The sequence below is a fragment of the Mixophyes fleayi genome, chromosome 5, assembly GCF_038048845.1.
Source record: "Mixophyes fleayi isolate aMixFle1 chromosome 5, aMixFle1.hap1, whole genome shotgun sequence".
In the NCBI taxonomy this organism is placed as follows: Eukaryota; Metazoa; Chordata; class Amphibia; order Anura; family Limnodynastidae; genus Mixophyes; species Mixophyes fleayi.
This window is the reverse complement of record NC_134406.1, coordinates 105,252,754-105,266,762: the sequence shown is the minus strand read 5'-3', so window position 1 is coordinate 105,266,762 and position 14,009 is coordinate 105,252,754. Positions and strand designations below refer to the sequence as shown.

Sequence of the window (14,009 nt, the reverse complement as noted above, 5' to 3'; positions counted from 1 at the left end):
TGTATATTAACAGATAAAACATTGTGGGGAGCAAATAATGGTTTGTTAATTTCACCTTATGTTTAGAGGAAATTAGTTATTTGAAAAAAGTGCAAGGATGCCAATATTTTTTGCCACAACTATACATTAGGGGTCTGATTCATTAAGGAAAGTAAAGCAAACAAAGAAGTTTTGTCCAGGAGAGGTGTTTCCTGGATAAAACCATGTTACAATTCAAGTGGTGCAAATTAGTTTTTAAGCTAAATACTGTCTGTTTTTACATGTAGCACACAAATACTTGATAGCTTATTTGTACACTGAAATTTAAATTTAAAGTTGTTCTAGGGCATGCCCTACCCCAAATATAAATGTGCCATCACATTTTAAAATTATATCCCCCTCCACTGCAATATGGTTTTGCCAAGGTGCAAAGTTACAAATTTGTTTTACTTTTCTTTCCTTAATGAATCAGGCCCAATGTCTCTATATGTTGACATAATTGTCACTAATAAAACTCTCTATTTTAGGTTTCTCCTTGTGAGAAATGTCGCTGTGACTCCAATGGTGAAGTTATGTGCACTGTGTCAGCATGTCCTCAGACCGAGTGTGTGGACCCTGTCTATGAGCCAGATCAGTGTTGTCCCATCTGCAAAAATGGTAAAGAATGAAATCTATTAATTCTTGTGTAATGTTATACATGGTACAGATTGCTGACTCAGTTATAGAAAAGTGAGACTCTGGAACTACAGAATGCACAATATATGTATGCCTCTGTACACTTTTTTTTGTCTTAGATATTAGTTATTTTATTTTCAATTTATATAGGAAATATAGAGTTCTAATTAATAATAGTTTCCATTTCCAAAACACAAATATATAAGGCTTACTAACGTCTTAGAGAACTGAACAATGTTATAAATATCTATACTATGTGCATGTATCACTTTTGGAAACATCTGAGCTAGATATTAAAACACATATTTGTTACATGCAATATTATGTTTTTAAAAAGGTTCATATTAGAATGCTTGCATGAGTAGGCTGATGAAAGTTGTCACAAAAAATTCTGATCATTGGATCAGTAATTTGTTTTTAGTCACATACAGTATGCAAACATATTGCTTACTAATTTTACTTTTGCATATGTAGACCATCTCTATAGAGATCAAATTGAAATCATTCAGGTTAATAGATTTTTAAAATTCCTAAAAGAGATTTGTCATCCAATTAATTACAAACAGTATGTTTTCAGGCAGATGCTGAAATGTACATGATTATTTTCTTTTCTTTTTACATAGTAGAACTTATCGGTATCACCTAGTAATGTGTGCTTATTACCTATTGCACATTATGCAATAGCTAACTTATATTTTGACATTACCACTACAGTTATTCAACTGTCCCATTAACATAGAATCTGTTTATCCTTTACTTACTTTGAATTGTTGTTATCAATGTAATACTGTTGTTAAGAGTCAAATAGGTTTCGTGCAATATATTAATAAAGTATCCCACAATCGCTAACCAGCTATATCCCTTCATTCTATATTCCAATGTATTGGTCCATTTTTGCTTTCTAATAGTATTTTCCAACTTCTTTGCTAATTATTAGTGTTGTACGGTTCATTTATTGTGAAGAAGGTTGAAAAATTAGACCCTGAGTGATTAGAATATCTTCCATCTTTACAAAGAGTTGGAGGTGTATGTATTACATATGCCCATTCCGTAGAATATTTATCCAGTAGAATGATTCTATATGAAGACAGTAAATTAAATTCTTATTGTAAGCTGTTTCATTATGTAATTGTATTTCCCTGTACCAATGAGTTCAGGTCAATTATTCTCCTTGCATTTAAAAATGACTTAAGATGTTTTAAAATTACCCATGGAAAACATTGGGTTGCCTAAAATTGGAGTTGATTTACCAATTTTACCCACATTTTGTTTTGATCCAAGGTTTGCTTTAGCTTATCAGCTAGCAGAAATGTGATTATATACTATATGAGGAACTCAAAGACAATCTTCTGTAGTGTAGTGTATGCTTTCTATTTCACCATATACTGTAAATCTTTTTTTCACTGTCTTTAAGGTGTTATGCGAGACATTAATTGGGAGTGATCTGAATATGTATAATAGTTTTGGACAAAAACTAATTTTCATTGCATTTATTCTCACAATACAAGAGAATTGAAGTATATTCCATTGTAATAACAATTAAATTAAGACTCAATGGTTTGTAGAAAATGTAGGTCATATAGGTCAGTAGTATTCAATATTAGGTTTATTAAACTATAGGGCAGTTTTTGATTGTGCCATAAAAATTAAAGTCAGAGCGTAGCTATTGCATAGCATAAAAAGGCGTTATTCGTCACCAAACTGTTCTTGGGTGGTTGGGAGAAGATACTCTTGGAGGTTGTTTTGGTTCCATTCTTTATTCATGGCTGTGTTCTTAGGCAAAATTGTGAGTGAGCCCACTACCATGACTGAGAAGCAACCCCACACATGAATGGTCTCAGGATGCTTTACTGTTTGCATAACACAGTGATGATACCACTCACCTTTCCTTCTTCAGACAAGCGTTTTTCCAGATGTCCCAAACAATCTGAAAGGGGATTTATCAGAGAGAAAATGACTTTACCCCAGTCCTCAGCAGTCCATTCCCTGTACCTTTTGTAAAATATCAGTCTGTCCCTGATAGAAGTGGCTTCTTTGCTGGCCTTCTAGCCACCATGCCATCCTCCAAAAGTCTTCACCTCACTCTGCGTGCAGATGCACTCACACCTGCCTGCTGCCATTCCTAAGCAAGCTCTGCACTGATGGGAGTGGACCCACTCATAATTTTGTCTAAGAACACAGTCATGAATAAAGAATGGTAACAAAACATTCTCCAAGAGAAACTTCTCTCAACCATCCCAGAACAGTTTGGTGGCGAACAATGCTTTTTCCAGTATGATGGAGCACCTTGCTATAAGGCAAAAGTGATAACTAAGTGGCTCGGAGATCAAAACATTGAGATTTTTGGACCATGGTCAGTCAACTCCCCAGATATTAATCCCATTGAGAACTTGTGGTCAATCCTCAAGAGGCAGGTGGAAAAACAAAAACCCACAAATTTTGACAGACTGCAAGCATTGATTAGACATGAATGGACTGCCATCAGTCAGTATGTAGCCCAGAAGTTGATTGACAGCATGCCAGGGTGAATTGCAGAGGTCTTCAAAAAGAAGGGTCAACAATGCAAATATTTACTCTTTGCATTAACTTAATCTAATTGTCAATAAAAGCCTTAGACACCTATGAAATGCTTGTAATTTTACTTCAGTATACCATAGCAACATCTGACAAAAAGGTCTAAAAACACCAAAGCAGCAAACTTTGTGAAAACCAATATTTGTGTCATTCTCAAAACTTTTGGCCATGACTGTATATATAAGAAATGTGTAACTCAGCATAGTGTGTTAAATGCGTTTGCATGAAGATGCGTTTAAAGCACTTTAAGCATATCATGATGCATCTGCATACTAGAGAAGCGAGTCATCATCATCAACATCACAGCAATTTTGCTGTGATTAATTAGAGCATGATAAAACTATTGGCTAGGGGTTTTGGGAGGAACCCCATCTGCTGTGTCCTGTTTTTCCCTAGAGGAAGGCCCACATTTATTTTTTCAGGCCCAATTCCTCTAGGGAAGTCAGCCCTATGCGGAGAAGGAAGCGGTTGTGTCCCATTATAACAGGGCGACTCCACACTGCAAGTTTTCCTGTTATAGTCTGACCTGGCCAGCCTGTCATAGCCTGGTGCTGGTTGCGGCTTTTGCAGCGGTAACCCTCCCAGGCTGAGAGCTGGATCTTAGTACAATTGGAGAGGGCACATTTTTTTAAAATGTATGTATTTAATTTTTATTTTTGTGCCTCTCTAGGTGTAAGGAGTCAAAAGTACATAATTCTGCATATGGACATATGCATACACCTTAGGTGCACATGTGCAGTACAGAAAGGCATATTTTGTGTGGAAAACAGGACTTATATACAGCTCTATATGATGCTCTAAGTGAGGAATCTTCTTGACCCCACCTGTTGTGATGTGGAAACATGATAATAGTAAAAAGAAAAAGAAAAAAAAAAAGTTGCTCAATCAATATATAGGTAGCAAAATAAGTCTAAGTAAATGAATGGCCAATATCCAAAAAGTACACATACAACAAGATCCCAATCCACTCATCTGCAATCTGCTAGAAAAGTACTGCTAATTTGAAACCTGACTATAAAATAGTAATTAAAACAGAAGTCATAGTTGCAAATATATGGGTGAGAAATCTACCACTTACAAGGTGCTTCTGCTAACAAGATCGCCACAAGTGTAATCAAATCAGTGAGTGTACCAACATTGGGCCACATATATAACTTTTAATGTTAAAGCTAAATTTACCAGGAGGTAGCCCAACCCTCCAGACAGGTAATACATAACCTGGGGCACTCTGACTTACCATAAGGTTGCTGCAGGTCTCCCATGGATAATAGTGCATTTGTCTCCTTGCTGTACTGGTCGGGGTATAATAGAAACCAATTTTTGCTGTAAGATAATAACCAATCTAGCAGGGTGAATGTATATTGTCCCCCATTACTTGAAATGAGTTGTTTTGCTTAGTATATGTTAATATTGAATGATTATAAGCTGTCTTCCTAATGTGAATAGTTAAAACAATATTTTAATAAATATATCAATGAAAAGGTGTTTTAGAATTAGATTAGGCATTAGAATTCATAGATTGCTATGTGCCGGTGTCTAAGTCCATACCAAATAATCAGATGCTTAATTTTCTAAAGGCCAATTAGAATCTGATTGTTTTCCAAGAGTTACAGGACCTTTGTGCGCATAGCATTAATTTATTAAAGTGCCAATATCTGCATGGAGAACACAAATAAAAAGACAAATTCATGTAATAGTAATAATATACTTTTCAAATAAATTAGGTAACATGATAATTGAAACAATCTTTAATCTGTGGCATTTGAGTGAAAATGTATTAGCCAAAAGTTAGATACTACAGCTAATGCTTTCTTATAAAATGCATTTTCATTCACCTGAGCGTTTTAACTGCTTATTAGCAAGAAATGTTTCTTTTCTCAGTTACTATTATGGTTAAGCAAAATTAAGAAATTCAAATATCTGTACAGGGTTATTTTCAAAAATTAAACAGGTAGTTCCCCTGAGTATAGGAATATTATATATATTACTTATGGTATGTCACAGCAATAAAGGCAGATATAATGATATCTTATGGATTATTTTACTAATAATTTATTATTCATTCATGTATGGAGGAGTGATATGATTCTCCAAAATTAATTTTATTTCCAGTATTAACAGACCCTATATAAACTTTACAATTAACATTAAACTAGGAGTATTGAGGGTGAGAAGCAAAAACAAAATGTGTGTGGCCAAACCGTTGTGGGAGTAGTTTGAACAAAGTGTAGACCATTCTAATTACCAAAATACAAAACACAGAGCATTCAAATGACCAAACCATTACATTCATCTAACACTTTACAATACAGACCTTAATTAGGCTCTACAATACAACTAAATGTTTAACCTGTATCAGCGATTCTTGGCTATTGGTTAAAATATTGACCTGAGAGTGGAACTAGAGATGAGTGGTACAGAATCATGTGTACCAAAGGGAGGCATTTATCTGACAAGATGCAGAGAAAGCATACAAGCAGAATAAAACATTGACGCAGTTATGCACCTAGATTGAGGTTAAACCAGGTAAAGACTTATGTATAGTTTAAAGTTTGGTTAACTTACATGATTTGAAAGCTCCTTCATCTCAGCAAACAGACAGGGTGTGTCTGTTAGTGCAAACAGAGCCAGTGAAGGGCGTTTCCTCTTAAGGAGAAGGTGGGTGTGTCACCTGCCCATCAAGCTAAGGCTGGGGGAGGAGTATCATGTATAAAAGCTTGATTGTGTCATTTGTTCACTGAGACCAACGCTGGGGAAGCTGGCTGGCCTTAAGAGAGAGCGGGTCTATGTCTAGCTAGCGTTTAGGGTCTCCATAATTGCAGTGAAAGTCATACTGTGTCAAAAACATTTTAACTATCCTGACAATAAACCTGCATCAAAAGAAGAAGTTGTTCGCGTGTGCTTCAGCAGTAGCGGGCTCTTGCCACACATGTTATCTGACACATCAGAGTTTTGTATATTTGAGTTGAGTCTCAGATTGACTCAGGATTACCCATGTTGGGATTAACAGTATTGGTTTTTTTTGTTTTTTTGAGAGCTCATGTGAAGCTGTCCACTAGAGGTTAATTTGAGGTCTGATGCTTGTCCCTAGCCCAAGTGTCATGACTGTGAAATTGGTTTGCATTTGCCAACTGATACTAAGGTTAGTGAAGGGGAGTTTCAGATGATGTATAAGAGTATGGATTTATTATTTGGCTCAAGTGCCCCTTTGACTTTGTACCTATCTACAGTGTTAAAAGAGAAGATTTGGAAATTTAAATATGTAGACATTATTAAGTTCTTTTCAGCCCCAAAAGTCTAATAAGAAAGACGAGCAGAAGGAAACTGAGTAGGAAATGTAGCCTGATAGAAAGCAGGCCACAAATCCCTTTCTTCACTGGCTTGAGCCCTATTTGCCAGAGAAATATCTAGCAGACAAGCTGAAATGTCAACAATATAGATTTTTGGCTTTCCTTTTTGTGATTCAAACAATGTCCTTTACAAAGGTTTCTTGGGGAACTCAGAGGTCTAAAGGTGGGGCAGGTGATTTAATGAGGGAAGTTGTAATTGGGGCACCTCAGTGCAGTGGAACTCCATAGTTTCCTGGTTCAAACAAGGAAAAGAAGGCAGCAGAATTGTAAAGGAGGCTATTAACATGGGGAATAACTCCAGTGAGGATGCAAAGAATTTGACTGTGGCTTGACATGTATTTTTACTAGTACTGTAGCTGAGTTAACACGGCTTTCACTGTTAGTTTTCTTATACCGATATAAGTCTAAAATTATTAGATGAGCATTGGAAAGTGATAATTCAAAACATATTCGAGGAAATCTGTTTGAGCAGGATAATAAGTCTGTTTGCCTTTAGTCTCCTGGGGATTGTTTTGAAGAAAGGACCAGTCATATATTATCTTATTCATCAATTGTCTTATCCTGAGGGTTGCTGAATGATGGTGTGAAAGACCCAGGCCTTATATTGGGAATATCGTGCCAACACGGTCTGTCATCAGTGGGCCAATTGAACAACCGTGGTGCACTCTGTTATTAAATGCCACCCGGTGGCCAGATCTGTTATTGCTGAGGTGTCTGGAGAGGGAGGGGGGAGGCAGCTCACAGGAAGCGTGAAACAGCTGTATACCTTGTGACATCAAAAAATTGTGAAAACAGGAGGGTCCGGACCTTATCTAAAATCAGGCACTGATGCCATGTTCTACTTCCACCCCTGTTACCACCCAATCTCTTCACACCACCAATCACATAAGGACAATGAGCGGGGGGTTGACCAAGGGAGGTGGCCAGGCTCGGGTGTCATGTGAGAAGGGACAAAAATTAGATGTTTGGGGTGGGGAGGTAGTTGTTGGAAAATCTTGAGAGAGCAAGGACTTGGACTGATTGAAAGTAACCGTATTCTCTCAGGGCCAGAAAGGAATGTTTGAAGCAGAAGCTTATTGAAGCAGATCAGATAGTGTACCTCTAGGACTGACTCTGTCACCACTCCATTAGGAGACACTCGCAGATTCTTGGGAATTGGTGAGCCTACATCAGTAGGGAGACTAATACCCAGGGTTCCACCAAGCTGGGGGAGAATTGGCCGAGTGGCTAGGATCAGCAAGATACACCGACCAACCTTATGGATCAGAACCCCTGGCCCACTTGGATTGTCAGCTGTGGACTTTATTACCAGGAGTTTGGGCTTGCTGGGACTCTGTGCTTGGAAGTAACCAGCTGTGTGCACTTTGTTTAAAAAAAGGGATAATTATCTATTACCAGTCTCTTTACCTGTGTGACCTGTCAACCTAGAGGACCGGGTATTTAGTGAGGTTCTCACCCTACGCCAGTACTGCACTATTATAGGACATGACCACCAAATGTGGAGGGGGGAACCCGTCCCTGAACTGCATCTCCAGCGCGATCCCAAGATACCTGGTGCATCTTACTTAACTGAGAGGGGCATCTATTCCAACCAGAAACAACCTTTTACCGTGTCTCCACCACTGAGAGGCTTGTAGAAATTACCATAGTAAACTGAAATTCTTTTAGCTAGAACTGATCAGAGGTAGGCCTCCCCATTTCTCTATCCCATGTGTCAGTATAGCCCGGTAAGGCGGGGTAGAGGTTGATACTAAGCAATTGGTATTTTGTTGAGATTGTATATTTTGGTTCTGTGTAGACGCAGCACAGCTCTTCAAAGCTGGACAGGCTTCTACTTAATCCCCCCATCACACCCCTCCCCTGTAGGTAGTGTCTAGCCTGTAAGTACAACCAGAACTCTGATGTAGGTATACCCATTTTTCCTGCAGGAAGGAAAAGGCACATACATGACCATTGGCCACCAGCTGACCACTCCTGACAACCCCACGGCGGACCATGCCCTAAATGTCCCTGGTGTCAGTCCGGGGGGAAAGTCAGAGATAGCATTCAAGGGGCAAGATGGGACAATGGAGATGAGATGAATGTCAAAGTTCACAATCTGGCCCAGGATTGGAGTGTGGGTCCAATAGTGGGATGAGAAAAGTGAGGGAGCATGGGCAGCCAGGGAAGAACAGCGGTGGAAATATTCATATCTTCTCCCTCGATATGCACCAACTGCCTGGATAGTGACGCTCTAGTCCATTCCATGACCCTATTGAGGAGGACAGCTTGATAATATTTAGCAAAGAATGGAAACTGGAGGCCTCCTTGTGCCTTCTGTCCGTATAAAATTTCATGTCAGAATCTGGGAGGCCCACCTGCTCATACAAATTTGCGTGCCAGTTTTTGGAAATCTAGGAAATACTGAGGGGGATGTGTATTGGAAGGGTCTCAAGTAGATACAAAAGTATCGGTATAATGTTCACTTTAATTATATTCATCTTCCTAAGCCAGGAAAAGCCACAGGATCGCCAGCATCTGAATTCTGTGCAAAATTTGGGTATTAGAGGAACAAAGTTGATATTATATAATTCAGAGAGGTTCCTAGTTAGTAGTACCCCCAGGTATTTAATCCGGGAGGGGTGCCAGGTGAAGGGGAAGGAGCACTGAATACCCTCAAGAACTCGTGGTGGAATGGAGAAATTCAGAGCGATGGATTTAGTTTAATTAATTTTAAAATTTGACAGGGCCCTGAACCTCTGAAATTTGAGCATCAAATTGGGCAGTGAAACCATAGCTATTTATAAGGGTTAACCCATCACATAAAAGTGGGGAATAAGGCCTAAATCATAACTGCAGTGTAAATATGGTATATCAAATTAATCCATTGATAAGTTGAGCTACTAAAGTGTAAAATGTGATACCAGAGAGTCTGTGTGTGTGTATAATCCAGGGGCTCTGCTCATCCCAGTGTTTGAAGATAGCAGTGTCACCTATAGCAGCTTCAAAGGCACCCTGCTGTGAACTATATCCTGACACAAGTTAGTTTTTGGACACCTGAATAGATTTTGTGGCGCCGGTCATAGCTGGACATCCTTGCAGCCAAAGACAGCATTTGAAGGCCTATACAAGTATATAGAAATATGAGCTTCAAAGGAAAATGTCTTTATAGTTCATATTTTGGGAAATCTGGGTACTACTCCATACTGAGGAGCAGATATCACACCAGTGTTGTGAATGACTGATACTGGCGGAACAGCTATAATCACATATCTTTGGGAAAGGTATGTCACATTGTCATAATTCTATCATGTTTGGTATTTAAATGTGCGGGAGATTTGGACCGGTTTATTGAAGGGGGAGTTATGTCATTGGAGTATATCTGGAAGAATTATCCAAAGGTCAAAACTTTGGGAATATTTGTGAGCAAACTATAGTGCCACCCAGGGGATATCTCTGCCCCCTATTAGTATTAATACGGCCTCTGTGTAGACATTCCATTTCATTTTGCTTAAAAAACCTGTGTTGGGAAGGGGCAAATTGTCAGTCTTTTGGGAAAATCAATCCACATTGATAAGCTGTTCATCTTTCTAGCCAATTTCCCATGGCACAGTTTATACAACTCATGTAAGTTATACTCTGAATGTAACCCCTTTTATTTTAAACTGCTTTGATGTGTATGTTATGTCAATTGTTTATTCATTGTTTTTTTTTTATATTTGAATGTCCTGTTCCTTTGTATATTAAATATATAAATTTAGTAAGTGGCGTCCTTGATACTCTAACAAATCCATTAGCCTGTTAAGAAGAGTATAGCTCAACCAAGTTAACCCTTTGAATGCTGGTGTGTGATTTGTTACTACATTTCACAAGCCTCTTGTGTGTTTGCATTTACATTTGTGTAACAGTCTGGAGGTGTGGCATATTAACCCTTTGATTGCTGGTGTGGGCTTTGCTAACCTGTGCATAGCCAGAAGCCTTGTGGGACAGTGTGGGACAGTATATTGGGGTCCTATTGCCCGTATTCATTAGGTGGTGGCAAACCTGAAGTGTGTGGGAGTGAGAGAGCGCTGCTGTGAGGCGATGCAGTAGGTCTATAACCTGTGTGATAGGTAGAGAAAGACTGCCAGCTGGAATTGTGTGTAACCTCATACAGCAAACACCCAAGTCAAGGAGCTGAGAGCGTGTTCTTGACAGTAGGGTTGGTGACTGTGGCCAGCAACTCGTCTGCAAAGAGAACCAACTTGTGCTCCGACTCTCCCACCCTCACCCCCGTCACGTGCGGGTTGCTTCTGATAGATTGAGCCAGAACCTCAGCACAGCACAAATATCAATGGGGAAAGCGGACATCCCTGGCGTGTGCCGTTATAGATGGAGAAGGTGTCGGACAGAGAGCCATTCATTTTAATGCGAGCCATAGGATTTCTATAAAGGGAGAGCATTCTATAAAGACATATTGGGCCTAGCACCATGTGTTCTAGCACTCCCTCAAGAAATCGCCAGTCTACTCTGTCAAATGCCTTCTCCGCATAATAACAGGGCTAGGTGCTTCTATTCTTGAGTACGTGTATCAGATCTATTTTGTTGGTTGTGTTGTCCTGTGCCTCACGGCCTGGGACAAAGCCCACCCGATTGCTATGTGTAAGATCTGGTAGGAGGCTCTTCAGGCATTTTGCATTCATTTTCGCTAAGAGTTTTAAGTCTACATTTAATAGGGAGATTGGGCGGTAGGGATAATTGTGTCATGTGCTTCAAGCAGCTGCCGGGAGAAGCTGGATGTATCAGAAACCTTGTTAAATGCTCCTAGGAGAAGAGGGTTTAACACCTGGCCAAACGTCTTATAATAGCCAATTGTAAAGCTATCGGGTCCTGGGCTTTTGCCATTTGGCAAGGAGGCAGTAGTCTCTTCCAATTCTTTCAAAGTAAATGGTTGATCCAGCATCTCCTTATCGGATTCCAAGAGCTTAGGAATTTTGCATTTCTATAGGTAATCATTAATCATTTCCCTCTTGGAGTCTGGTGTCAACACGGGACATATAACATAGGAACCCGCTATGTTATATAGATGGAAATAGTAGGCATGAAAAGCTGAAGTTATTTCCCCTGTCAGATGGCTCTCTTTCCCACAGGCATCCCTCACTCAGTGTATGAAGGAGGTAGCACGTTGGGCTCTGAGTGCCCGAGCTAACAACTTCCCCGGCTTATTCCCCCATTAAAAATATTTGTGCTTGCACAAGTCAAAGACTAATTTCGTTCTATCTCCGAGCAATTTATTGAGGACAACCATGGCTTCTGTCAATCCAAGCAACATTTTCCCGACCAGGGAGGATTTATGTTTGGTTTCCAAATCTCTGATTTTATGTAAGATCTTTGCCTTGAGGACATTCTTTTCTTTTTTGACAAATGACCATAATTGGATGAGCTTGCCTCGCAAGACACATTTATGCGTCTCCCAGATGGTCACCTTAGACATCTCATCAGAGCCATTATGAACTGTGTAGTCCTCAATAGCGGTCAAAATGGAGGTTTCTGTGGTTTACCGTCAAATAGACTAGTCTGAAATATGTTGAGTGCGGGTGTGAATAAAAGGTGTAATCTCGGTCTAGGAGGTGTTTAAGGGGCCAGTAGTAAGTCAGCTGGAAGTCATGAAAGGTGCGCCTTTACCCGGGTGACTCAGAGTCCTATCCAAAGTTTCTAAAGTCGGGTCCAGGGTGTGTCCAGGGTGCCTGGTTGTGGTTGGGAACATAAACATTGGTGGTGAAAAATGTTACATTTCACAAGGATCCCCCGACCCTCACCAAAAGCGTAGTGGGATATATCTGAAAGTTGCAGAGATTTGGAAAGTAGAATTGCTACACCCTTTGTCTTCCCCGATGGACAATTGCTATAATAGGCATGTGAGTAGTGCTTACTATGGAAGAGAGGTAATGAGCTGAGTTTGAAATGGGTCTCTTGTATAAAGACCATGTCGGCCCAGTCTGCATAGAAGAAATAGAGCACCTGGGACCGTTTTTCAGGGACATTAAGGCCTTTGGCATTTATAGAGTAGACTTTAAGGGAGTGGCCAGAGGCAAAATAAGCAGTTATATATTTACTTTTAAGAGAGCTCATCTAGGGAGGATCAAAGATGAAGTAAAGTATGGGCCAGGAGATGGCAGGGTGCAGAGTCAGGAAATCACAAGAAAAAAGAGAGGCAGAAGGAGGTGATAAGAGGAGGTCAAACATGGGACATATATACAAACAACATAAATGGACTGCACCTGGGGACCATGTATGGGTCAACTGAGTACATGGTGGCAGGCATGAAAAAAATCAAGAGGTGTAAAGAACGAGGGCTTGGTGGTGGCCACTGCCTTCCTCCCTCAAATAGATATAGTAGACATAATATATATGTTGGAACTGAGCAAGTTATAATCTAAATAGAGAAATAACAGGTATGAAGTAACCTGAGCAAAAGATTGAACATCACATATCTAAGTCAAATAACATGCAAGAACATAGATATTCACACTACCCTAAATGGCAGTGATGAAGCTATATCAAAAATAACCTATCCAGACAAGCCTGCAAACAAATATTTTAACGGAATAAAGTTTGGAATAAAACTACAACACCAACCATACAACAACTTATAGGCTGGTCTAAATATGAAGGACTAACCAGGTTCGTTGAAAATAACACAGTTACATTTTGTTCACAGTGACCATAAAAGAGTAGACCATTACATCAAGAGTCTCAAATCAAGCAGAATCTTTCGGGTTACGAGCTGAAGTGTCCCTAGGGCTTCTGCTTGTTGCCACTGCTCCCATTATAGAAAGGGTGGCGGCTGAAGTCTAGTGGAGCACTCCTGCCATTCTTGTATGGACACCTGAGATAATTCCAGAGTAGAGCAAAAGTTCACAAGATCCGAGGGGTTCCTCAGAAGAGCTTGTTTTTCGTTGCGCGTGGCTGGTTAAATTAAAGGGGAAACCCCAATGATATCTCACATTGTGCTTACAGAGCTCTTCAGTCAAAGGTCTCAAGGCACGTCTCTGCTTCAGAGTGTGCCAGGAAAGATCTTGGGAAACTTGGACTCTAGTTCCATTAAAGTAAATGCGATCAAGATCTCTTATTTTCCGCAGCATTTCTTCCTGTTGTGTATGGTAATGCAGTCGGCAAATAATGTCTCTAGGTTTTTCTGTAGCAACAGCTTTGGGACGCAGAGCTCTGTCGGCCCAGTTAAAGATGATATGGGTAAACGGATCTAGCACCAACACCTCAGTGAATTTTTTTTGGAGAAAATCTACAATGCCTTTGGGCAGGATATCCTCTGGTATGCCCCATATTCGCAAGTTGTTGTGGTACCCCGGTTAGCGAGATCATCCATTTTCGCTCTAAGGTCTTTGAGCTCCGCAACTTGGCGGGACATCGCCTTCTGTAGTTTAGCAGTATATTCATTGGAGGATTCCCTAT

The 14,009-nt window shown here is 39.9% G+C and overlaps 1 protein-coding gene across 1 annotated transcript in view; it reads left to right on the top strand.

The window, feature by feature from the left end:
- The window catches only part of VWC2 (von Willebrand factor C domain containing 2), a 398,261-nt gene that overhangs the window by 171,961 nt on the left and 212,291 nt on the right, over positions 1 to 14,009 (top strand). Inside the window, exon 3 of the mRNA XM_075211295.1 lies at positions 507 to 636. Coding sequence (XP_075067396.1) covers positions 507 to 636 — 130 coding nt within the window. The remainder of the gene's footprint in view (positions 1 to 506; positions 637 to 14,009) is intronic.